This window comes from Simochromis diagramma, unplaced genomic scaffold, assembly GCF_900408965.1.
Source record: "Simochromis diagramma unplaced genomic scaffold, fSimDia1.1 OVJJ01000557.1, whole genome shotgun sequence".
Lineage (NCBI taxonomy): Eukaryota > Metazoa > Chordata > Actinopteri > Cichliformes > Cichlidae > Simochromis > Simochromis diagramma.
Genome location: NW_024387156.1, coordinates 2,928,526 through 2,954,035, shown reverse-complemented (window position 1 = coordinate 2,954,035; position 25,510 = coordinate 2,928,526). Strand labels below are relative to the sequence as shown.

At 40.0% G+C, this 25,510-nt stretch overlaps 1 protein-coding gene and 1 long non-coding RNA gene across 2 annotated transcripts; one reads left to right on the top strand and one right to left on the bottom strand.

Annotated features, from left to right (window-relative positions):
• Nucleotides 1-649: 649 nt before the first annotated feature.
• Nucleotides 650-4,068, bottom strand: s1pr1 (sphingosine-1-phosphate receptor 1). The gene is made up of 2 exons (XM_040048399.1): nucleotides 3,771-4,068; nucleotides 650-2,256 (listed from the first exon to the last, which is right to left on the bottom strand). The coding sequence occupies exon 2, from the start codon at nucleotides 2,144-2,146 to the stop codon at nucleotides 1,016-1,018; it is 1,131 nt and encodes a 376-aa protein (XP_039904333.1). The 5' UTR covers nucleotides 2,147-2,256; nucleotides 3,771-4,068; the 3' UTR covers nucleotides 650-1,015.
• Nucleotides 4,069-17,899: 13,831 nt separating this feature from the next.
• LOC120744200 lies at nucleotides 17,900-22,095 on the top strand. Its single transcript, XR_005698320.1, has 3 exons — nucleotides 17,900-18,223; nucleotides 18,309-18,404; nucleotides 21,937-22,095. It is a non-coding gene; the product is annotated as an uncharacterized LOC120744200 (long non-coding RNA).
• Nucleotides 22,096-25,510: the final 3,415 nt, after the last annotated feature.

The window sequence follows — 25,510 nt, the reverse complement described above, 5'->3', positions numbered from 1 at the left end:
TTTAAAAAATAGTAAATAAATACAAAGAGTTGACAAATGAATTATATTTGACCCTTTATCTGAACATTTCCACCTTATTGAGGTTTTTAAAATTTAATTTAAAATACATGGAAGGCAAGTTACTTATGATTAACAGGAAAATACAATTACAGTTTAATTGAAAATTGGGGTTAAAAATAGTTTGTTTAAATAACAAACTGATTTTATTTATAATCATGATTTATGTGATTTTTTTAATAGGTAAGTAAAGTTTGCCTCAATATTATTTTTCTTTTTGAGCAGAGTAGACTTCATATGTAGAACAATAATAAAGCATTGGTAAAAGATTTATTCATGACGATTAAAGAAAAATGAACTGTTGTTTCAAGCAGCTGAGCTCTGCATTCATAAGTGCGTCCCTGTATGGGAAGGTAAAAGGGGATAGAGGACAGTTTTCTTTAATTCATTTTCATATTTTAAACATCTGATAGTAAGTGCTACATGTTCTAGTTGTTCTTAGAGGGTGAGTATAAAGTCTGATTCCTCTATGTGGATCACTTTCTATGTATGTCGTAAGTGTTATTCAGTAAAATTAACCTTGATGCATCAAAACACATCAATAAGTCACTATTTTATCATGCTTTGACTGTCTGGTAAAGTGTATTTTGCAGAGAAATGCTGTGTATCAGCATGTTTGGATATCTGTATAAAATCTGAAGAAGCACTTTATGTTCTGACCAGGTCTTGAATGACGCAGGACCACAATGATCCACATTAAGCAGATGAGATGAAACACAATCCATCCCAGCATACAGGAGTTACAGCCACTGACTCTCCAGTAGGTGCTGCGACATGACGGTTTGGAACTACAAACAGTGTCTGGACCTCTTTTACTTTCCAATCAGTTTGAAAGTCTGTGAGTCCTGGTCAGCTGGAGGTTTCGTGACTTGGCTACATGGCAGAGTTCACATGTATTTTGTGTACAAACACGTACTCCTCATCTGACCCTGTACATCTGCTTGTTTGTCCTGCATGTTTAAGATGATGAGGTGACATTCCCCGAGGACACTACGGTTGTCTCCCTCGGTGAGTACTCCACTTCCTCCTTGTTGGGATGAGAGGAGTTATCAGACTTGCTGCGGCTAAACTCCGCCCCCATTATTGGTCCTGTGAGCTTGGTGCGTGGTCGAATGAAGGCAGTACAGCACAACAGTGTCTTTAGGAATGCACGCCGCATCTCGTTGCTGGTCAGCGTGTAGATGAGTGGGTTCATGGCAGAGTTCAGGACTGCAAGTGCCAGGAACCACTCTGCCTTGTAGAGGATTGGGCAGCTTAGCGTCTCACAGGCCACATCTAGCAGCAGCAGGATAAAGAGTGGTGCCCAGCAGGCAATGAAGCAGCTGAGAACGATGATGACTGTCTTCAGGAGTGCCATTGACTTCTCTGAACTCTTACTGTTTGCACTGGCATTGCTGCGACCATTGGACACTTTGCGGAAGACCAGTTTGCGGCTACGAGTGCGCACCAATGCATAGATCCTGGCATAGAGCACCACAATGGCCATAAGAATGATACTGAAGACAGTGGTGCAGAACAGGATGTAGGCTTTGTGGTAGAGTGGTAGCACGGTGGAGCACTGTGTCATACTCTGGATGCAGTTCCAGCCCATCACCGGCAGACCGCCTAGAACGGCTGCGATCATCCACACAGTGCTGATGAGTAGAAAGACGCGGAAGGTGTTCCCATTGTTGTGCAGCTTCATCTTCAGCATGGTGAGGTGGCGCTCAATGGCAATGGCAAGTAGGCTGAAGACAGAGGCCGCCAGCGCCACAAACATGCTGCCTTCCCTGAAGAACCACTGGGTGGGTGTCAACTTGTAGGTATTGGCACCTGACAGTAGGATGTTGGCAGTGTAGACGACACCAGCCAGAAGATCAGACAGTGCGAGGTTCCCAATGAAGTAATACATGGGCTTGTGGAACTTCTTGGTCCTCCAGATTGTAGTCAGGACCAGGATGTTCTCTAGGATGATGAAGCAGCACACAATGATGAAGATCACAGAATCAGCCTTCAGACCTGAGTCCTGCTCCGTCTTGCGGAACTTGCCGGTGTAATTGTAGTGTTTGGCAATCAGATCAGAGTAGCTGGGCTCAGCCATGGCCTCCATCTGCAGCACTAGTCCAGCAGGGGGCACCGTGTCCTCAGACTTCAGTCCTTCATGTTTGGTAGTAACTGTGAAGAACAGCAGAGAGAGTCCAGCTGAATGGTGACATGGCCCTAGAGAGAGAAACAAAAGAACATTAATAACTGGTCTCACATCAGCATATTAGACAACAAATAGTCTTAAATCAGAGTCTACACTACAAAAATATTCTTCTACAGAACCCTTCTCATGCACTTTGATTATAAACTGTTCGCTGAGAGCCAGAACAAACAAAAAATGTCACTTCAATTTGTGATGAAACAATGATCCAGCAAAAAAGAGACTAATCTTTAGTAAGCAACTTAAATTCAAGTCATTTAAACTGTAAGTCCATACGAATACTCAACTAAAAGTATCCTTTAGAATCATAAGCTAATGAAACCTCAGATGACATTCAAAGCTTGCTTCATCAACCTAGCTGCTCCTAATCAGCTGGTTTGAAAGCAAAGATCAGAAAAAAACTAAACTACTTTTAATCTATATTGTAAGAAAATCTTTCATTTTAGAGTTAAAAAAAATGCAACAAATGAAAACAAAAATGAAAAGCAAATCTCAAGTCTTTCTTCAGCCTGATGTATTAAGAGAAGGATAGAAGCTTTAGAATGCCTAAAACACAGTACAACACAACATTGCAGTATATTTTGTTATATTTACCTTTTAATCATTAAATAAAAAAGAAATGTTGAATTGTGCAGCTGTATAAACTTTGCTTTCTTGAGTCTGGGATTTGATTTAATTTAACCAAAAATATATGGAACACCAAATAAAAGAAACCACCAAATGATTAATCTGTCATTCCTGATGTGTCAAAAGAATCTTTTTTGTTTACAACTTACTTTATAACTAATCCTTTACCTATTTGTCATCACCCCCCCCCCCCAAAATAAGCTTAAAAACAAACAAACAAACAAACAAACAAACAAACAAACAAACAAACAAACAAACAGCAGCATATCACAACATATGACTATATATATATATATATATATATATTATAGGTCACATGTTGTTTAATTATTGGAATTATAAGTGTAACCTAACTAGCATTCTGGTGATTTGAACGCTCTAAATGCACTGAGGCATGGTGATATCTTTTTCCTATTTTTTGTTCAGAATCATAAACTAACTGAGGATTTTTACATTCGTCCGGATTTGTGTTTAGACGGATAATTTATTTGCAAACGGTGATTTTGTTTGCAAACTGAACGCATAGCTTTTATAAAGGAAATGGAAAAAATGTTGGTGTCTTGTAGCTCAAAAGCGAACAAACATCCTTTAAAAAAAACTTTAAAGCCCAGAAATTGATTTGGGTTCAGAAACTCGTCTCTCAGATGTGTTTTATCAGTCTTAAAGAGAAGTCCTCGCATTTCTAACGGTCGCGCCTTACAAGACTACTTATAGAAAAGGTTTCAGATTATTAATGAAATATTTTCTCGGTGATTCCCTGTTCGGTGAAATCGGTTGGTTAGTCCTTGTTCATATTATAAAGTACTTAAGTTACTGCACGACTGCCTTTTGAGGATTTTTATCAAAACTGTCTGCGATTTTTTTTAAATCTCTAAAATTCCATTTATTTGATCAAACTGACCTGAGTTCAGATGAACGCGGAGTTTTCCTCTTCACACCAAATGAACGCAAAACGACTTCACGACGATCCGCTTCGGTTTAATTTCAGCTAAAACAGCTAAACAAAGTTTCTATTGCTTGAAGACAAGGTTCATAACACAGACACTTTTTCCCCTTTTTCTTTTTACATCTTCAGTCAGGGTCCCAAGGAAAACAGCCCGCATCGGAGTGAAAGACACCAGAGACGCACAAACACAATGAAACACACGCACACTCTATCCGAAACACACACTGAAGATGAGGATGGTATGATGACGATACTTCCCTCCTTCGGATCCACGCGTCTTTTTTTGTCGTTTTTCTGCCTTCTTATTATTATTAATCAAACAAATAAATGAATAAAACTCTTATAAAGATTATTATTAACAGAGACCTGAGAGTAAAAAACATTAGAGTGAACACAAAACAAAAATTGACCTGAGATGTAATTTAAGTAAACAAAGTTTAGATTAAATAAAAGAGAAAAAATTAATTAGATGCAGAAACAACATTCTAAAAAATATAATAGCATTTTAGTTATCATACAGTATGTCATTTAGTTTGTTTGTGGGAATCCCTATACCATGCCCCCCCTCAATCCAGACTTGGTTTGCCCCATAATGAGTCTGTAGACTCTGTGACCTACATCATATCTTTCATGTCATGGTGTGTGTGGGGGGTGGGGGGCTGTCATGGATTCATCATGGATTCATACACTTTCAGCTAACTGTCAAATTATTATTAATTATGTTTCCTACATCTAACAATGAAGACACTTTTTTAGCACTTAGCGCTAGCATAGCACTTTTAGGAGTTTTCTTAACATAGTAACGGGTTGTGGGTGTAAGATCTCTTATTGACGCCTTATTTTGATATTGTGCTTGTATTGTGTCATACTTTAAAATTTTTATATAGCAGATACTGTATGACACACTGACACACTTAACTGAGTGAGTAGATTTTATATCTGTCTAACCAATTGTATTAAACATTTTGTTGTTAGATATTTCCTGAGACATTATGTATATCTTGTCTTCTGTCTGTCGCTGGGTTTGTGGAAAGATCTCTCTTCATCATCCTAATTTGTTTTCCTTTTATTTCAAAAATTCTTAGTGTAGTTGTCAAGCAGTTATATGATCACTTGCAAAAGAATGGTTTATTTGAAGAGTTTTAGTCAGGATTTAAAGTGAATCATAGCACATAATACAGAATTACAATAGTCCATCCTAGAAATAATAAATGCATGAACAGGATGTTTCTAGTTTTAGAGATTTGTTTAAAACGATCACCGAACATATCTTGGGGAGATGGGTAATGCCATCTAAAGTAAGCATCTGGTTGGACACTATATTTTTACATTATTTTGTTCCGAGTACAATAATCTCAGTTTGGGAGTAAGAGTAAGACAGCTGGGTCAAGTGACGGCTTCTTACATTTTTTTTCTTCCTATCTTTCTCCATTCAGCCATTTGATCCTTATACAACCGTTGTAAGAGCTTGGTCCGGACTCATTCCTGGTCAGTGTTGGACTCTGCCAGACTTGCCCTTTGTCATTGATTCTGTTCAGTATTTTCATGGACATAATTTCTAGGTGTAGCCAGCTGGCAGAAGTGTCATTGTACTGGGTTCATGGCTCAGTGTTTCTATGTTTCTTATTCTCATGTGGCATTTAGTTTCAGTTTAGTTTCTAGTTCTTAGGCTTTTGTTCATTTTAGTCTGTTCCCATTTCTGCTTCCCTGTGTAGTCTGTCATGTCTATCATGTGTGCCAAGTCTCCATGTTTATTCATCTGTTTCCTAGTTGTGTCTCTCTTGTGTCTTACTGTGTGTTTCATGTTTCCTGTTTTATTTTGAAAATCTCCTGGCCTGTGTGCATTATGTTCAGTTTTGTTTCCCTTTCTTGTTAGTCTGATTGATTCCAGCTGTGTTTCCCTCCTGTTTCCCATCCCTTCGTTTTCCTGGGTGTATTTAGTCCTCTGTCTTCCTCTGCTTGATGTCGTGTCGTCCCATGTTGCTGTGTGTTTCCTTGTGCCCCTCGGTTTCTTTGTTATTTCTAGTCTGTTCTAAGTTTCTAGTTTCAGGTTGTGTTTTTCTGTATCTAGTGTTTCAGTTTTTGCACAGCCAATGAAACACCTTGGTGTTTCCCTGGATAAGCTGGAGATGGCCGAGAGAGAGAGGTCTGGGCTTCTCTGCTTAGGCTGCTGCCCCATGGCCCTGGATAAGCAGGAAGGAAGGAAGGAAGGATGGATGGATGGATGGATGGATGGGTGGTCTGTCTTTTTCCAGTCCCCAATGAGTCACACCAAATGACTTCCCCTTCCTGATCCTGGTTCTATTGGAGGTTTTTTTCTTTTTAAAAGGGATTTTTTCCTTCTCACCATGACTAAGTACTTGGTCATAGGGGGATTATCTGATTGTTCATGTTTCTTGGGACTATAGATATTTTTAAGAAACCTTGATGATTCAGAACACAAAGTTACATCACAAAAGGACACGATGACATCAAAAACATTACCCCTCTTAAGAATAGTGAAGATTTTATCTTTTTTACCAAGAAAGACACTGACAATAGCTCTGAAAGGCGCCATCATTGGGATCATTTCTGTGAGATGCCTGTATGATGACCTTACTTCCTGTCCAGGCACTGCCATTGTTTGAGATCTGCAGGTCAACCGGTTATACAGAAACTGTTGATAAGAATATTGAGATAATGACAAATTATATAAAATGCATGAAACCTTGGGACTCTCCAGTAGGTCTATCTAGTGGCTGTTATGCTGAATGATGCATTTTGCTAGCATGCTTTGGTTCCAGGTGCCCCCTTAAAGGGACAGCAGTGGTACCGTGTTAACTCCAGGTAGACGGCAGGCTGTCTGTCTCCCTGCAGAGAACATCTCTTTTCAGACAGTGTCTAAAATATGTGGTACAGGCAGACTGTGCTCTTGTTTGTGCTGTTATTGGAACGTCAGTCAGCTGTGGGGAAACATAAAGTACTTATGAAGAGCAGACATGAAAAATGAGTGTTAAAAACAATGACCACTGCAGAGATTATCTGTGCTTTTCATGCCATATTTTTTTATTTTTGACATTATATCCCGGTGACCTGCACTGTTGCTTCCCTTGACCAATGCACAGTGTCTTACACATTAAGCAATTTACAGTTAGGATTTTGGAGTACTGCATGGGAGCAGCATGGCTGAAAACCCTCTCCATAGATAAACTCACAAAATCTTGATAGCATACATTTTGTACTAGAATGAAGGAGCACAGCATGTTGAAACAGAATTTAGACTTTATCATATGATAAAGAATTTCTATCTTGAGGCAGTGTGTAGTGCACTTCTCACTGAACTGAAAATGATGTGAATGAAATGGTGTTGCCTTCACAGGTACCAGATCTCGACCCAACTTAGCACTTTTGTAAGATGCTTGATTGATGTCCTAGAAAACTGAGTACATGTAAAGGATGAGCTTCTGAGAATTCACAGTAAATCCAGCATTCTGGCTTTAAAATTAGATTGGACTCCTTTCTAATGACTGTTTTTACAAATTAAATTCCAGTATGGCTTCAGCACATTAAAAAATGTACAGAAAAACCAGAATACAATAATTTGGAAATAATTTAAAGCCTTCATTTCATTTAATACAAAATAGTCCAAAAACATCAAATTGAATGTTGAACCTAAGAAATTATACTACATATCTCATGAAAAGAGAAATGTTACTGCATATATGTTTTTGGACCATACTGGGGCTATAGTGGTGTATTTGGTAAATGCTGCTGCTGGGCATATGACCGAGGTTCGATTTTATTTTGCTGAAGACGAAGCTGACATTAACAGAAAGTGTTCAAGGGTGAGAAAAGGGGAGGACAGAATAGGAGGTAATGGGGGTTGAGGGTAACAAAGGCCTCTTTCCTCAAAGCTGCTAACTGTATTCAGGCTCTGCATAGCTGAGCATCACCATGGCGACAGCTAGAGGGGAACTGAGAAGGAGCACTCTGAAACTGTGGAAGAGAAATCACCAACAAGCCCACAGACAAATTAAAATGAAATACAGTCCAAACAAAATGAATTAATTTCAAATGCAGTGGATCAAAGGGGCTGAACATGAAATGTGAGATTTTACAGCAAATCATGATCCTTTTGTTGGATATGGACATTTTCTTTTAAACGGATTTCAAATTTTTGATGAGTAATGAAAAACTGAGTGCTCTTACCAGTGTGCCGGCCCTGTTAGGGCTCTAACATTCTGCTCCAGTGAAATCTTAACTGGTCTTCATCTACAGCCTGTAATTATGGTTTTGACAGACTGACCTTCTGGTGTGTGTGTGTGTGTGTGTGTGTGTGTGTGTGTGTGTGTGTGTGTGTGTGTGTGTGTGTGTGTGTGTGTGTGCGTGCGTGCATGCGTGTCTGTCTGCCTGCCTGCCTGTTTAACAGAGAGCGTTAGCCAGCTTCTTTCTCTCTGATGGAGAGACCACACTACCTCTTGTAAGGACAATTAGAGCTAGATTGAAGAATTGAGTTAACATTAGGTTAGCCAATTTGGTATCTGTGAGTGGGCTTAGTTCTGAAACATTAACAGCAAAATACTCCTCCTGATTTTGGTTGTGGTCTTGGGCCCCTTTAGGTCCCTTTTACACCTTGTTCTACTGGTTCTCTTGTTTGTGTTTTTCTCTATTTTCTCTATTGTGTAAGCCCTGCACCTTGTCCTTTTTTGTCCCGCTGTTTCTTCAGTACTGCTTGTCCATCTTTTCTTTTCTTTTCTTCGCTATGGTCCAACATGATCTTATTCTGCCTGTTGGTATTTAAGGAATTTTAATAGTCAGTAGTCAGTGTTGCATTTTCTGTAGGTTCTCAGTCCTCCAGGTCATAGTAGTCTAAAAGCCCATTTCCATTTCTGCCTTCTTGGCTGGACTTGGTTTTAGAGTTTTGGGGGTAGTGTGTATGCTGCTTAGCTTGCTGAATTCTGTGGTTTTCTCTGGTCACCTCCCCAAACTGACCAGGAGTGACATGTTTAGCTGCATGTTCACCTTAAATTGCTGGCTGTTTGAGTGGTGTCCAAAAAAAGACTTTGAATGGTACAGAATTCTGTGAAAATGTGAGCATTCTGAGAAAAAAACAGAATTCTGAGAAAAAAGACAGAATTCTGACTTTAATCTCAGAATTCTGAGGGGAAAAGTCAGAATTTTGAGAAAAAAGGCTTCTTTCAAAATGTAAAAGAACCCACCCACCACTTTAATGTTGGGTGGGATCTTTCTCTAGGCCCAGGATCCTCCAGCAGACACCACGACCAGGCTCCAACGGCCACCAACAACTAAAAAGGTTAACTCTTTTACATGTTAATCGGGCTACATACAAAATGCCACCAAAGTCTCTAAGGAGACTGAGAAACCTCTAAATTAAATGTCAGGAGAGCTTTCTAATATCTCCAAACAACAGAAGTTGCTATTGGATATGATGGGACAAATTAAAGAACTGCAAAATGTAAATGAGGAAAAGGACAAAAAAATTGCTCTACTTGAGTCATGAGTGTCAGAGCTAGAGCAGTATATGGACTCTTTGGAGCAACAAATTGTAAATTTCTTCAGTGGCAAGGGAATTACTATTAATAGTAAAGATGTTAAGGCTTGCCATTCTCTGCCTCGAAAAAATAATAATGGAAAACCATCTACAATCATACGCTTTGTGAATAGAAAATCAATGGATGTAGGGCTAAAACCCTTTGAGTATACGGACAGACCCTGGGGCTTGGAAAACGATATAGACCCTGAAAATAATTTTTATACCCATAAACATGATCAAATGAGCAGTTTAATCAAAATATAAAAATGGATAATGTAATATCAATCATACATTTTAATAGTAGAAACCTCAATTGAAATCATTTAAAAATCCTAGGCTATCTAGCACAGCTTTCAAAGAAATTCACTGTCATTGCAGTTTCAGAGACTGGTTAGATGGGGATCAAAAAAAATTGTAAAGCTTGATGGCTATGACACATTTTGCATTAACAGAAATAAAAAAAGGAGGGGTTGACTTGTATACTGACAATAATTAAAAAAGTAGAATCGTCAGTGAACTGTCACTAGCAGAGGATAATATAATGGAGTGCATAACTATTGAAACAGAAGCTGAAAAGTCAAAGAATCTGCAAATCAGCTGCATTTATCGGAGCCCTGGATCATGTATAAAAATGTTCACTGAGGAAATGCTGAAGATGTATAATCCTGTTAACAACAAGAAAATGACATTTATTTGTGGTGATTTCAAAATAGATTTGTTTAACCTAACTGTGACAAAAAAGAAAACATGGCTAACAAGGGGGATGCTGAACGTATGTAAGAAAAAGAATCTGTTGTATATATATGTTTTTAAGAACAGAACACAGAATAAGAATAAATTGATAAGAATTATAAGATCAGAAAAAGAAATTACTACAGTAAACTTTTAGATGACAATAAAAATAATATTTAAAAAAACCACATGGACAATACTAAATAATATTGTAAATTAAGGAACTAAAGGATTGGAATATGCAAATAATTTCCACATACAAAATACAACGATCAGTGACATAAAACAAATTGCAAATAGTTTTAATGATTTTTTTCTCTATGTTGGTCCTGGCTTGGCTGAAGAAATTGTCAAGGCAGGACACGCCGGTGATAAGGAAGTGGACACAAATGCAGGACACGGAGGAAGACAAAACTGTGGTAAACTAAAAGCGAGCCATTTATTGTAGCTGATGAAAAACAGAACATACAACCAGGCAAAATCAACAGTGGCGAGAACTAAAACTAAACCTTAACTGGGCAAGACTAGACTATAGCAACCATGAATTAACTATGCCAAAACTGTGACAACAATGATACCTGACCTGAACATGGTAGTGAGCAGGAGCGTGATAGAAACTGTGAGGAAAAACCAAAACTTAAGACATGAACGTGCCCTGAACACAATCATGTGAAAAATGCTAGAAACACTGACATGACATAGGGGAAGTACAACGGATGACCTGAGGATGACCAAATGGAAACACGCAGAGTAAATTCACACAAGGAGTGATCAGGAGAACTGGAAACACATGAGGGAACAGCTGACTAGAATGAACATAATGAAGCCACAGTGAAAGTGGAACTAAAACAATGAACATGGAACCCCTTCAAAGTAAAACTGGAACCATAATAAGACACAGACATGACATGAGCTAGACAACATGAAACACAAGACAGGCAATGACGTGGACTTAACGTGGTGATCTGACGAGGAGCATGAACACTGCTCAGACACACATACAGAGGGAAAAGGGAAACTGAAAATCAGGCAAGGACATAACTAAGCACCTGAAGGGTGAGGGACACTTAACACAAGGGTGAAAACACAAGGGGAACCTCATCAACAAAAGAACTAACATGGAAACCTAGAATGCACTTTGGACAACTAAATGACAGTGAAACATAAACAAAGAATATCAAAATACCAGAAAACTCAAAAGACTGTGTCACGAGACCCAGGACCCTGAAAGAAATTGTAAAAACTGCACACCCTCCTAAAACTAAAAATATTAATGTAGCAAACTCAGTGTTTATGATGGGAGTAGATGAAGAGGAAAATATTGTTGTAGTTACATCCTTTAACTCCAAAGAATCTACCTACTGTAATGGCATTGATATGGATTTAATTTAAAATATTATTGGATGTGTTGTGAAACCATTTACCTAGATGTGGAATCTGTCATTACAAAATGGTTTAGTCCCTGACAAGATGAAAATTGCAAAGGTAGTTCCAATATATAACACTGGAGATAAACATCTTCCCACAAACTATCTGCCCATCTCTTTACTGCAGTTCTCTAAGATACTGGAAAAAAATTGTTATAAAAGATTGTATGACTTTATCACAAAAAATAATGTACTATATGGACATCAGTATGGATTTAGGCCCAAAAAGAACAACCACACATGGATGTCAAAGTTTTTTTTAGATTTAAAAAAAAAGCATTAAATACAATCAAGCACAACCTTTTACTTAACAAACCATACACATATGGGGTCAGAGGGGTGGAGTTATTACTGGTTAACAGTTACCTTGAAAACCAGAAACAATTTATCAAAATAAATGCCATGAAGTCACAATTGAAACCTGTTGTTTGTGGGGTTCCCCAAGGATCCGTTTTGGGACCAGTGTTTTTCATATTGTACATTAATGACATACGGTATGTGCAATTTCAAGTCTTTGAAAATAATATTATTTGCAGACGATACAAACTTACTGTGCTGTGGAAGTAACTTGGAATAACTTCTGAATGAACCAGAAAATGAATTAAATAAATAGCAAAATAGCAAATTCTCTGTATTGTTCTATTATACTCCCTTACATGATATATTGTGTGGAAGTGTGGGGAAACATGTAGACACACCTATCAATTATACATACTGCAAAAAAAAAAAAAAAAAGCAATAAGGATCATAAATAAAACCACTTCAGGAGAATCCACTTTTTATTAAATTTATCCATCCATTCATGCATCTTCTTCCACTTATCCAGGGCCGGGTCACTGGGGCAGCAGCCTAAGCAGAGAAGCCCAGACCTCCCTCTCCTCAGCCAGCTCCTCCAGCTTGTCAGGGTGAACACCAAGACGATCCCAGGCAAGCTGAGAAATATAATCTCTCTAGCATGTCCTGGCTCTGCCCCGGGCCTCCTCCCCATGGGATATGCCCGGAGCACCTCAATCAGGAGGCGCCCAACAGGCATCCTTATCAGATGCCTGAACTACCTCAACTGGTTCCTTTCGATGTGGAGGAGCAGCGGCTCTACTCTGAGCCCCTCCCAGATGGCGGAACTTTTCCCCCTATCTCTAAGGGAGAGATAAGCCATCCTTCTGACGAAGCTCATTTCTTCCGCTTGAATCCGCGATCTTGTTCTTTCGGTCACTACCCACAGCTCATGACCATAGGTGAGGGTAGAGACGTAGCTTGACCGGTAAATTGAGAGCTTCGCTTTTACACTCAGCTCTCTCTTCACCATGATGGACCGGTACAGCATCCGCATCACTGCAGCGGCAGCACCAATCCGTCTGTCAATCTGATGCTCCCTTCTCCCATCACTAGTGAACAAGACCCCAAGATACTTAAACCCCTCCACTCGTCCCTGACCATGGGTGAGCACTCCACCCTTTTCCAGCTGAGGACCATGGCCTCAGATTTGGAGGTGCTGATTCTCATTCCCACTGCTTCACACTCGGCTCCGAACCATTCCAGTGCAAGCTGGAGGCCATCACCCGATGAATCTAACATAACCACGTCATCTGCGAAAAGCAGAGATGAGATTCTGAGACTACCCAAGTGAAAGCCCTCCGCCACATGGTCATGCCTAGAAATTCTGTCCATAAAGATTACGAACAGAATCTGTGACAAAGGGCAGCTCTGGTGGAGTCTATTACCCACTGAAAATGAGTCTGACTTCTTGCAGGCCAAGCTCATGCGACGGTTGTATATGGATCAAATGGCCTGTAGCAATGGGCTGGACACCCCATACTCCCTATGCACCTCCGACAGGACACGGTTGAATGCCTTCTCCAAGGCCACAAGACACATATAGACCGGTTGGGCAAACTGCCATGCACCCTCAAGTATCCTTGAGAGGATAAAGACCTGGCCCAGTGTTTCACGACCAGGACGAAAACCACATTGTTCCTCCTGTATCCGGGGTTCAAATAACGGATGGACCCTCCTTTCCAGCCTCCCTGGTATAGACTTTCCCAGGGAGGCTGAGGAGTTAATATTCTTAAATTTAAGGATTTGGTTGACCTCAGAACTGCAAATAAATCTTTACCCCACAAGACACAGGCATTCTCACACTCAAACTCACTCTCTCTCTGTGTCTCTCACACACACTATAGGAAGTTGATTTATACATCTGTGTATTTTCTCATTTTTTGCGTTCCAGGTGCGATATGTTTGTTTTGCTTTGTTTTTGTGTTTTTTGTCTCTTACAGATGCAGGACTTGGTGATACATTGTGTATTTCTGTTTGTTTCTATCACCCCATTTCTACCCACCTGCTCTTTTTTTTTCTCTTGTCTGTCTTACCTTAGACATCATCGTGTAATATGATGTCTAAGCAAGCAAGTTATTTCAGATATGACATATAATGTCATATCTGAAATAACACAAAAGAAATTAATAAGTCAACAGATAAAAGATTGACATATACAAGATGAGCCTGTAGAAACTTTACATAGCAGTTGTTGCAAAGCACAATGTGTTCGGCACCACCTTGCATTCAGATCACAATTCTGATTGCAAAAGTTTCCAGGAAGGACAAGATTACAAAAAAGGGACATCTCTTCCTGTGAGAGAAAGGTTTTCTTTAAAACCATTGCAAAGTGCTTGCCCATAGAGTGTTGTATAGTTGTTGCTGTTCTTTCAGACTCCCATGTCCTTCAACACGAAATAAAATCTATGTGGTTGATCTGTGTGATCTTTTCAAAAAATCTTGTGTTCACAACAAACACCACAGAGGAAATGCTCCAAAACCATCTGCCATTCGGGATCTTTTGATCCTATCATCAGTTTCTAATGCTGACAATAAACAGAGTTTGCTTCCATACACACTAATATCCTGCTGTAAAACCATGTCCTGCTTTCATAATAAAGAAATTAAAAACAAAAAAAAACACAGTTTATATGACTAATGATATTAAATCTAACTTTTTTTCCATTGCGTCAGTCATGATTTCATCGTTTAGATATTCATGTAATGACCACAGCAGGGTGATGAGATACAGCTATAAAAAATTAAGACAAAAGGAGTTAATTAAACGCAGTGCTCAAGAGTCAAATAAGTACGTACAAAAAACAGGAAGAAATAACAATAACTGAAAACAGGGAAACAGACACACAAAAAAGATGGGGGTGGGACCAAGACTTAAACAATGAGTGTACATAGATAAGAAATGTAGGGCTATACTCATATGCACACTGTGGAGGAGAATTAAGGAACATGTTGACACCAGGAGGACAGGGTGTGTGGACTAAGACCATCTTTTTCTAACTTCAGCCAAGTAGTTTCTATGCCATGATGTGTTATATGTAACTTCTTGCTGCCAACTGGCCAGTCACTGGTGTTAATTTAATTGATGAATAATAATTACAGCAGCTCCTTCACAAAAGTCTAACACATATTTGAAACCTGGCAACAACCGAAAGAGCTGTACACAAACCAACACCTTGGTCCAACAGTGAGGTGCAGACCCATCACTTTAGCAGCCGGTATACTGTACCATTGCCTTGATGTCATCCATTGTTGTGTTGTTTGTGTGGCATACAAATGATCTCATGGGGCTTTTTAATCAATTTGCCATAATAACCCCAAGCACAATGAGGTGGTACTCAAACCTGAACTCGATACAATGTAAAAATAGATTTCCGAATCTCTCTCTGCAGACATCATTCGTCCATCCTCCTCTCCTCTGGGTGCAGGGTTCTTTTCTGGTTGAGAAGAAGGACGAGTCCCTTCATCCGTGCATTAATTTCAGAGTGTCATTAAACATACATCTTTTGTATAAGCTGCAAATTTTTCAACTATTTCACAGGCTTAGTCAAAACCTCTGCAACCATATCTGCTGTTAGACAATATTCAATGGCTACCTTTTTGTCACTGACAGCAGAGCTTATATAATGATATCTGATGTTGACATGTTTACATGTCTGACAACAACTTCTTTGACAAAGCAATTGCATTTTGCTTGTCTTCAAAGACTGACTGTACATCTCAGTCAGTAACTGTGAAAGATATACATTTTCTCGTGTATTGGCAGCCAATGCCATATACTCTGCTTCATATGTAGATAAAGCTACGGTTGGCTGCTTTTCAAACATCCATGAAATGATAGGACCACTTTCAGTCAGACTAAAACAGTATCCTGTTGTGCTTCAGCTGTCATTTAGGTCTGTGGCCAGATCAGCATCACTATATGCACATTTTTCTTCCCTTTTCTTATGACACAACTCTTGTTTCATATTTCCGTTTAAGTACCTTGGTCCTGATAGGTATTGTGATAGTTTCCTGACAACCCAACTGAAATCAGGTCTTGTACATGTCATTGCATAAATCAAGCTGCCTATCATCTCCCAATATTTCTTTGGGTTAGCAGGTTCTCAATCACCATCACAGTTTGGTATTTGTTCACATGGAGTTGATCTACCCTTGCAGTCAGACATTTCAAACCTCTCCAGTATCTTGGTTCATTCTCACTTCTCGTTCTCTGTCTAAAGTCAATGGCTAGGAAATGTTTAAGTCTTCCAAAGCCTTTCATCTTAAAATTTGCCCTGTAGCTGTGGTCAGCGTATATTGCTGTATCATCCCCACAAGTCACTTTGCACTCATAGTCCTTCAGCTACTGTGGGCTTTTTCGGTCTCTCTGGGGATGGCGTATGCTTTGACAGTTTTCTTCCTGTCCTGCCAGAATGTCACTCACTGGTGTCTCAATTTGAAGCCCTTTTATCTTCCCTGGATTTTCATCAACCTGATCAGTCTTTACCATAAAGGATTCTAATCTTTTCCCATGTGTATCGACATCACATGTTTCCAGATCTATCTTGGTTTGTCATTCAACTACATCTCTTGTAACAAACTGCACTAGTCTGTGTTTAAGGAGTTTGCATGCATAGCAAACTCATCATCAACTCATCAAATTGTTGACTTCAGTCTCAATTGTTTGTTTTTGCACTGTTCTTTTTTTCATCTTCCAGCATTGGAAGGTGAGATTTCTGTTCCATTTGTCTGCCGTTGTCGCAGGATCTGGAGGGTCACCCAGGCAGCCTTTTTATGGATAAAGGAACAAAATAAGCACCTCGCTGACCTTTGTTGTACCTCTGTGCCCTGCTATTACCCTGGCCAGAAGGTCTGGCTGTCCACAAAGCACATTCCTCTCAAGTCAGAACCTAAAAAACTCATCCCCAGCTATATCAGTCTTTTTGAATTCGACTGATATTCAAGTCTCTAGTCCATCTTGTTTCTGTCCAGTTAAAATTAGCAAGCAACATTAGCATCCACTATTCCTTAGTCTTTGTACTGCAACCCTATTTTGCATCTCATAGTTTTGTTTGCCTGTGTTTTGACTCTGTTATGGAAAGGACTGGGACTGTTGTCTTCAGAGAGAGGAGGTGAAGCTGAGATGTCCCGATGCAGAGCGGTACAGGAGCAACTTTGTGATGTAGGTGCTGCATGGGGGAGGGAGGGTGAGGCCTCTGCAGCACCCAGGGGTCCGCTTAGTATTCAGCAAAACACTCATTAGACATGCAAAGCTGCAGAGTTGGCGCTTGAAGCCTGAATGAGTTGCCTTTGTCCTGTAATTGGAGATGGTTCTGTGGGAGCCACAAAGAGAGCAGGGCCTCCTCACCCTCCTCACCCGTTCCACTTTTCTCTGATCCATCCTGTCCTTCCTCCTCACTTTGTTGTGTAACTTGTGGCACAAAGATTCAGTTTCCAGGAAATGATCCAAGTAAAATCTCAAAAGTAGAGAAGCAACCAAGCATCACAGGTCAAGTCTGTGATATTTAAAGTAACTCTGACGTTCTCACCTGTTAACCTGCAGATGGCAGACACCACATCTTTTTAACAGCACAAATGAGCATTCATTTTGAACAAAATTCATTCATTCTGATATTAATTCCTATGCAATGTACATGTATGGACAAACGCTGCTAAGTGGAAGTGAGATTCGTATTGTTATATTTGATAAGATCACCTTTGTCTGAGGATCAAAGCATGAAACTGAAAATATTTTACATATTAATTTCATTAAAAATGTGTCAAATTCTTGAAAACAGTGTGGTTATATACTTAAACTCTGAACTTCTTTATTTGAAGTTCATAGTTTTTGCCGACAGCAGCATAGTAAAAAACAGCAATAAGAGGCTTCAGAGCATATAAGACCACTCTGCTTTATGGATTATTTTTGTGGGTACAAAACCAGAACAAAACACACACCAGGAGGTTTTTGCTGGGCCACAAGCCCATCTATTCCTAGTGCCAAGAAGATCTTTACTAAATCAAACGTAAATCATCAAGATTTCCACACGGAGCTGGTTGGGGCCTAGGTTAACTGGTCAACATGGTTCCAGTGGAAAGTGTGCTACTGCTGGGCAAAGACAAAAGTTTGCAGGCAGTGAGAGAGAAGGAAAGGCAGTGTGTGTAGTGTGGAGGTGGAGTAGTGTAGGGACTTTGAAAGTAGAAACTATGACTGGTAAAGAGAGACAGCTGGTTGATGGAGAGAAAGAAGGTAGGAATATTGTATGTGCAAGAGACAAGATGTAATGAAAGCAGGGCCAGGAGTATTGAATGTTGATTCAAATTATTCTATCATGGTGTAGATAGGAAAAAAATAGATTAGGGGTCATCTTTAAGAAGAGGATGTGAACAGTATTGTGGAGGTAAAGCAAGTGTCAGACAGGATCATGAGTTTGAAGCTGAAAATTGAATATGTGATGAAATGTGGTCAGTGTGTATGCCCCACAGGTTGGATATCCATCAGAAGAGAGAGAGAGGAATTCTGGGGAAACTCGAACCAAGCTCTCACTACAATAGAGACTTGATACCGGGCCCAATCCACAGGTTCGTTTCTAGTTTACCTTTATTTGCACCTGGCCAAATTTTGATTGCGCATCCAGTCTCCTTCATTGCAGCTACACTATTGTTTTTTCCAGTCTTCTTATGTGCTATTGCATCTGCTTTACCAACCACTGGCATTAGATCAAAACTACAACACTATACAAATTTATTATCCATCCAGATACATGGAAAGGCCTTAAGATTTATGTATAGTAATATGTTCCCATCCCATTTTGGTCCAGACACGTGGCTCTCAAAGACTGTTTTATGCAGACAGTCTTTGACATCCACACATTTCTCCCAAACAGCATTCACAAATGGCATGTTTTCAAAATTCCAACAAGTAGTCAGTGGCCAGTGTATTTGCTGATCTGAGTATCTGCTAATGCTTTCGTTCTTTTGGGTCAATGGATGAAAAAAGTTGCAAAAGCAGATAATTTTGCAATAAACACTTTCAGATCAGTTTCTTGCAGAACACCCGTGCTACAGGATTAGGTTTAACTGGGGTCTATATAGCAGTGTATATAACAATGGTGACACAGTGATTAACGCTGTTGTTTCACAGGACGAAGGTCTTCAGTTTGACCCCATCATCTGGCCAGGGCCTTTCTGTTTGCGTGGGTTCTCTCCAGCTACTCTGATTTGAGGGTTATGAGTTGTTTGCACCTTACAGTGAACTTTCTGTATTTACTTTCATGCAGTCTTCTCTTTATGGTAGATTTGGATATGGATACACATACTCCCTGGGGAGTGTTGTTCACTTGGATGGTTGTTGTGACGGGGTTTCTCTTCATCATGAAAATGATTCTGCGATCATCCACCTCTGTAGTTTTCCATGGTCGTCCAGGTCTTTTTGTGTTACTGAGTTCACCAGGGCTTTCTTTGTTTCTCAGGATGTACCAAACTGTAGTTTTTGCCACCTGTAATATTGTAGCAATAGGTAGGTTAGGTTATAACAAAGTTAAAATGGCTAAAAAGCAAGGCCCACTTTGCTTGCAGCGCTCTGTTAGTATGATAATGTACTATGAGACCTTTAAGATTTGATAGTGCCCATTCAAGATTTTATTTGTGCAGAAAAGTTATTTAAATTTAATTCTGGATTTAACAAGGAGCCAATGAAAAGATGTCATTATAGGGGATATGTCTCTTTTTCTAGTCACAGTTAGGTTTGCGGGTTCCCTTCCTTCACCTTAGTCTTTCTATGGCGTTAATAACCTTGTTTTGAATCTTCATCTTCATAATAACGGTACATCTTCAGTTTATTCTCTTTGCCTCAGGAGTCTGCACTTGTGGTTCTTGACACAGTGAAATGATCTAAGGTATGATTGACCTTCACCAAACATTAAACAGCTTTAATCCTGCCCTAAGTCTTTATCTGTTTGAGCCTGTTTCTGTCAAACAGAGACAGTCTGACATCAGATTGCATCGCTGGTAGTTTCTGAAGCTGTGAGCACTTTACAAACATAGAGCACAACTGTCACTTACATTTTTAGAATTGCAACTAAGCTCATGATCTAAGACTAAGATAAATATTATACTAATATAGGTCTAAAGTATTATTAGTAAAACTTAAATGCTCCATCTTCATAATGTGTTTTATGAAAAAAGGTTAAAATATTTTGCACAGGCCACAAGTTTTCCCAATGTTAACGAGAACTTGCAGAAAATCTTCAGACCAAGACATTAAAATAAAATTCAGATTACTTCTTATTTGTCAGCCAATTTAAAAACTGGAAGAAAAAATTGGACTTTATGGATCATTTTGCAAACGTTTTAATACTTTGAGCAGCGCGGAGCTCTATGCCCTATGATAAACAGACTCTCTGGGCCCTCGTTCTTTCTTAATCCATATCTCTTATGTTTTAATTGTTTTTCAACAAATAATTGAGCCATGTACGGTACATTACAATCTAAATAACTAACAAATACTAGAAGCAGAGTAAAGGGAGAAAATAAACAAGAAAACATGAAGACATTTAGTACACAAACAGAAACCTAAATACAAGGTAACAAAAAAAGCTAATTACTCAAATACAGAAACACAGGAATACTAAGAAATATTTCTGATATAGGCCACATACGCTGATAAAAGCTTTCAATATCCCAGGTGAGAGCACCCACCCTGCAGGTGGCAGGTAGAATGGGAGCTGGGAAGGATTGTTCATTATCTGAGGAATACTGGTGGGAAAGTGCTTCTGGCTTGGTATTCTGAGAGCCTGGGTGGCAGGAGAGAGAGAGAGATTAACTTGGATGAAAGACAGAGACCAGCGAGCTTGCTGGAAATTAAGTCCTTTAGCATTTCGGAGATATGGGCAATCGTGGCTCAGGAGTTGGCAGCTCGTCTTGTAATTGGAAGGTTGCCGGTTCGAGCCCTGGCTCTGACAGTCTTGGTCGTTGTTTCCTTGGGTAAGACACTTCACCCGTTGCCTACTGGTGGTGGTCAGAGGGCCCGGTGGCGCCTGTGTCCGGCAGCCTCGCCTCTGTCAGTGCGGCCCCAGGGCAGCTGTGGCTACAATGTAGCTTGCCATCACCAGTGTGTGAATGGGTGGATGACTGAGTGTGTAAAGCGCTTTAGGTTCCTTAGGGACTAGTAAAGCGCTATACAAATACAGGCCATTTACCATAAGTTTGATTTTTTTTAATCTGTCCATATGAGAAGCAGCTCTATGGCTCCCTCCAGCCAGGGATGCCATCATTCCAGGGTTAATTTATAATTTCCAGAAGCTCTCTATCCCCCACGTTATAGTTTTGCTTGGTGGGGGTGAGGTGACATAAATAGAGCTGGCGTTTACCTTGAGGTTCGTATCTGTGGGATAGCACTGCCCCTACTGCTACGTCTGATGCATCAACGTCCACGATGAACTGCTTATTAGTACCTGGGTGAATTAGAATGGGGGCAGAGGCAAATAGCTGCTTTCATTTAGTGAAGACAGTGTGGGCCTCCCAGGGCCAGGTGGATGGTATCTTAGAGGAGGTGAGACGAGTGAAGGGAGCAGCAACTTGACTGTAGTTTCTGATGAAGTGTCTGTAAAAGTTAGCAAACCCAAGGAAGCAGGGGAGTTCCCTTCATGGCTTAGGAACGGGCCATCCCTGCACTGCTTTGACCTTTGCTGGATCTGTCTTCACCTGTCCACCCCATGTTAGAGGACACCTAAATGATTGTCTCACATGATTTCAAGTTCAGCTGATGATTGGCTGTTTGTGGGCAATAGTTAAACAACTCACATGTCTTAACGAAAAGGACATCCCATAGAGTTTCACTCTGTGTTTCTGTCTTGCGCTTTGGTTTACTGTGTTGTTAATGTACCACAGGACATAGTTTGATGTTTTTCTGAGCTTTTATAAACTGCACAAATTAAAATCGAATGGGGCAAAAACACCTGAGCTACTGACTCATAAAATCTACTTTGATCTTTAAAAGAAGGAGATGATAAATGAAATCTGCTAAATTGAATTATGAATCACAGGGCTGGAAATTATTTTAATTGTTTGTAACTGTAAATTTGTTTGCTTTGCCTTTTCCTTTGAGGGGCAGATCCAGATGAGAGTTTGTCAGGATTTGAACCTGAAGAGAAACAGTTAACAGAGACAGAGTGTCAATTCTCTGGATGACTGGACTCCAACAAACCCTAAAACACAGCAACAAAAGACCACAATCTGCCTCTCCAACCACCCTCCTCTTCACCCCATCGCAGAAAAAAAAAAGGATCCCATTATGTAACCCACCAACCATCTCACTCATTAACTGGTTCCCAGTTAAAAGAGTGAAGGGGATGGGAAAGATCACGTGGTGCAGGGGCTTGTTTACCAAAACAAGGGTTGAACGAGGGAGAAACAGACTGTGAAGAAAAAAAGTAAGAAAGGGAGTTAAAAAAGAAGAGGCGAAGCAGCTTTTCCCACCAACTCATTCACAACTCAAATGCTTTCAGTCGCTGTGCTGCTGACCGCCGTCACCATGGAAACGACTGCTCAAGCAAAAGCAGCAAGGGGTGGGAGGGTGAAGGAATGGGAGTGGGAGCAGAAACAGTTTCACATCTGTCCATCTGTTTGTCCACTTCATGAAAACTACACGATTAAAACTCTAAAGACACCTGAACTTCCTTTCTGTGCACGACAGTGTAGCCCGGGGGGGATCTCAGTCCACAAGGGCCGGTGTCCCTGCAGGTTTTAGATCTCACCTTGGGTCAACACACCTGAATCACGTGATTAGTTCGTTACCAGGCCTCTGGAGAACTTCAGGACATGTTGAGGAGCTAATTTAGCCATTTAAATCAGCTGTGTTGGTTCGAGGACACATCTAAAACCTGCAGGGACACCGGCCCTCGTGGACTGAGATTGCCCACCCCTGAAGTAGCCACTGTGTGGATGGAAAGGGGAAATGAAATTCAATTCAGTTCTGTTTAATTTTCTGTAATCTGTTTTATTCTGTTTGCTATTCATAGTCTCTCTTCTCTTGCCTCTCAACTGTGACAGACTTATTTTAGGATAAAGTTCATAGACTTTCTGAATGCTTTCTGTTTTATTTCAATTTTTTGTATGTTTGTTTGGCTTTAATCAGATATGAATGGTAATTATATGCATGCAGTTTTTATGTGACCATTAAAGTTCATTTAAATAGTATGTCTGCTGAGTGGAAAGCCCAAAAAGGATCTTGCTGTTACCATAATATCAAAATATTTCCCATGTGTGGGACTAATAAAGGTTTGTATCTTATTTTTAGTTCATTCAACTGAAGGACAGATGCATTTTTCAGTAGCCAGTCATCTGTTGTCCACCCATCCCTCACACACCATGGTCGTCCAGGTCTTTTTGTATTATTGAGTTCACCAGGGCAGTTCTTTGTTTCTCAGGATGTACCAAACTGTAGTTTTTGGCACTTGTAATATCGTAGCAATAGGTAGGTTAGGTTATAACAAAGTTAAAATGGCTAAAAAGCAAGGCCCACTTTGCTTGCAGCTGGCCCTGCCCAGTCTGCAAGCAAAGTGCTCTGTTAGTATGATAATGTACTATGAGACCTTTAAGATTTGATGGTGCCAATTCAAGATTTTCTTTGTGCAGAAAAGTTATTTAAAATTAAAAAGCAGCAAGGGGTGGGAAGGTGAAGGAATGGGAGTGGGAGCAGAAACAGTTTCACATCTGTCCATCTGTTTGTCCACTTCATGAAAACTACACGATTAAAACTCTAAAGACACCTGAACGTCCTTTCTGTGCACGACAGTGTAGCCCGGGGGGGGATCTCAGTCCACAAGGGCCGGTGTCCCTGCAGGTTTTAGATCTCACCTTGGGTCAACACACCTGAATCACGTGATTAGTTCGTTACCAGGCCTCTGGAGAACTTCAGGACATGTTGAGGAGCTAATTTAGCCATTTAAATCAGCTGTGTTGGTTCGAGGACACATCTAAAACCTGCAGGGACACCAGCCCTCGTGGACTGAGATTGCCCACCCCTGGTGTAGCTACTCTGTGGATGGAAAGGGGAAATGAAATTCAATTCAGTTCTGTGTAATTTTCTGTAATCTGTTTTATTCTGTTTGCTATTCATAGTCTCTCTTCTCTTGCCTCTCAACTGTGACAGACTTATTTTAGGATAAAGTTCATAGACTTTCTGAATGCTTTCTGTTTTATTTCAATTTTTTGTATGTTTGTTTGGCTTTAATCAGATATGAATGGTAATTATATGCATGCAGTTTTTATGTGACCATTAAAGTTCATTTAAATAGTATGTCTGCTGGGTGGAAAGCCCAAAAAGGATCTTGCTGTTACCATAATATCAAAATATTTCCCATGTGTGGGACTAATAAAGGTTTGTATCTTATTTTTTAGTTCATTCAACTGAAGGACAGATGCATTTTTCAGTAGCCAGTCATCTGTTGTCCACCCATCCCTCGCAGTTCGCAGAAAACCTCCAGATTTTAGTGAAATACGACTAATTTGTCTGTTATACAACTCTTTGTTACTCTCCTTGACATCTCGGAGGGGTGGTGGGATTACTGTTCTATATATTTAAAAAAAAGTTTAGTAATAACTCTGTATTTCTGCCTGTATTAGTCCTCACTATATATCATCCTCCTAGACTGAGACATGGCTTCTTGGAAAAATTGGTCAACTTTTTTTTTCAAACTTAGAATAGAATAGCCCTTTATTGTCACTGTACATGTACAACGATAGGTATGCTATAAAACTTCTTTTTTTTAAAGCGACATGGGACATCAATGTCGTAATTCGGACAGCTTGTGATCTAATGATAAATAATGTTTTGTGTTCTTTTACTAAAACTTAGAGACCAGCCGTTCCAAACAGATTCCAGTTTGTAATAATGTAGCTCTCCACTGGAGAAATCCTGCACTCCACCCGAGCTGCACTCACCCCAAGCTACTTAGGAGTTGCTTGGGAGGTAGAGAAGGAGGTACAGCAGGTCATCTACTAATTGGAAGGTCGATGGTTTGATCTCTGGCTGCTTCCAGTCTGCATGCAAACATGTTTGTGGACAAGATACTAACCACAAGTTGTTCTCTGATGTATTCATCAGAGTATGGATGTGAGTGTTGTATAAAAAGAACTTGAATAGAAAAAGTGCTGGTGTGAATGAGGTGCTTTGAGCGCGCAGGGAGATTAGAAAACTGCTATGTTGGACTGTTTTCTCTCGGGTCCCCTCCCCAATCACATCATTTTGTACTGCTGTGTACAAAACGATGTGAGTTTTTACAGATAATTAGGAGATTTTCTGGATCAAAAACAACGGCATCCATCCCACTTTGGATGGATGGAGCAACTGTCATTTGTGGAAATCTGAAAAGCCCCCCCTCCAAACCGGAATAATCATAATAATGCAGTCTTACATGCCTCTCTGCTGCTCTGTCTCCTTGAAGGAGGAAGTTCATTGTCACACTGATACTTTCTACTTTTAGCCATTTCTGCTTCTCCTGACACAAAAATGAAGTTCATTGGGCTGCTTGTAATTCAGAAGTAAGATATACACAAGTTTTACGGTTATTTCCAACAGAAAGACTGCTGCCATGATGGACACATGCAGACCCGCTTGTAAATCAAGCTCTAGTAAAACTACTCAAAGCTCCCGCTTAACGAGAAACTACATATGCGAGCCATGT

Excerpts from the sequence above, each read along its gene's own strand:
- s1pr1 (XM_040048399.1), bottom strand. The coding sequence starts at position 2,146 with ATGGAGGCCATGGCTGAGCCCAGCTACTCTGATCTGATTGCCAAACAC.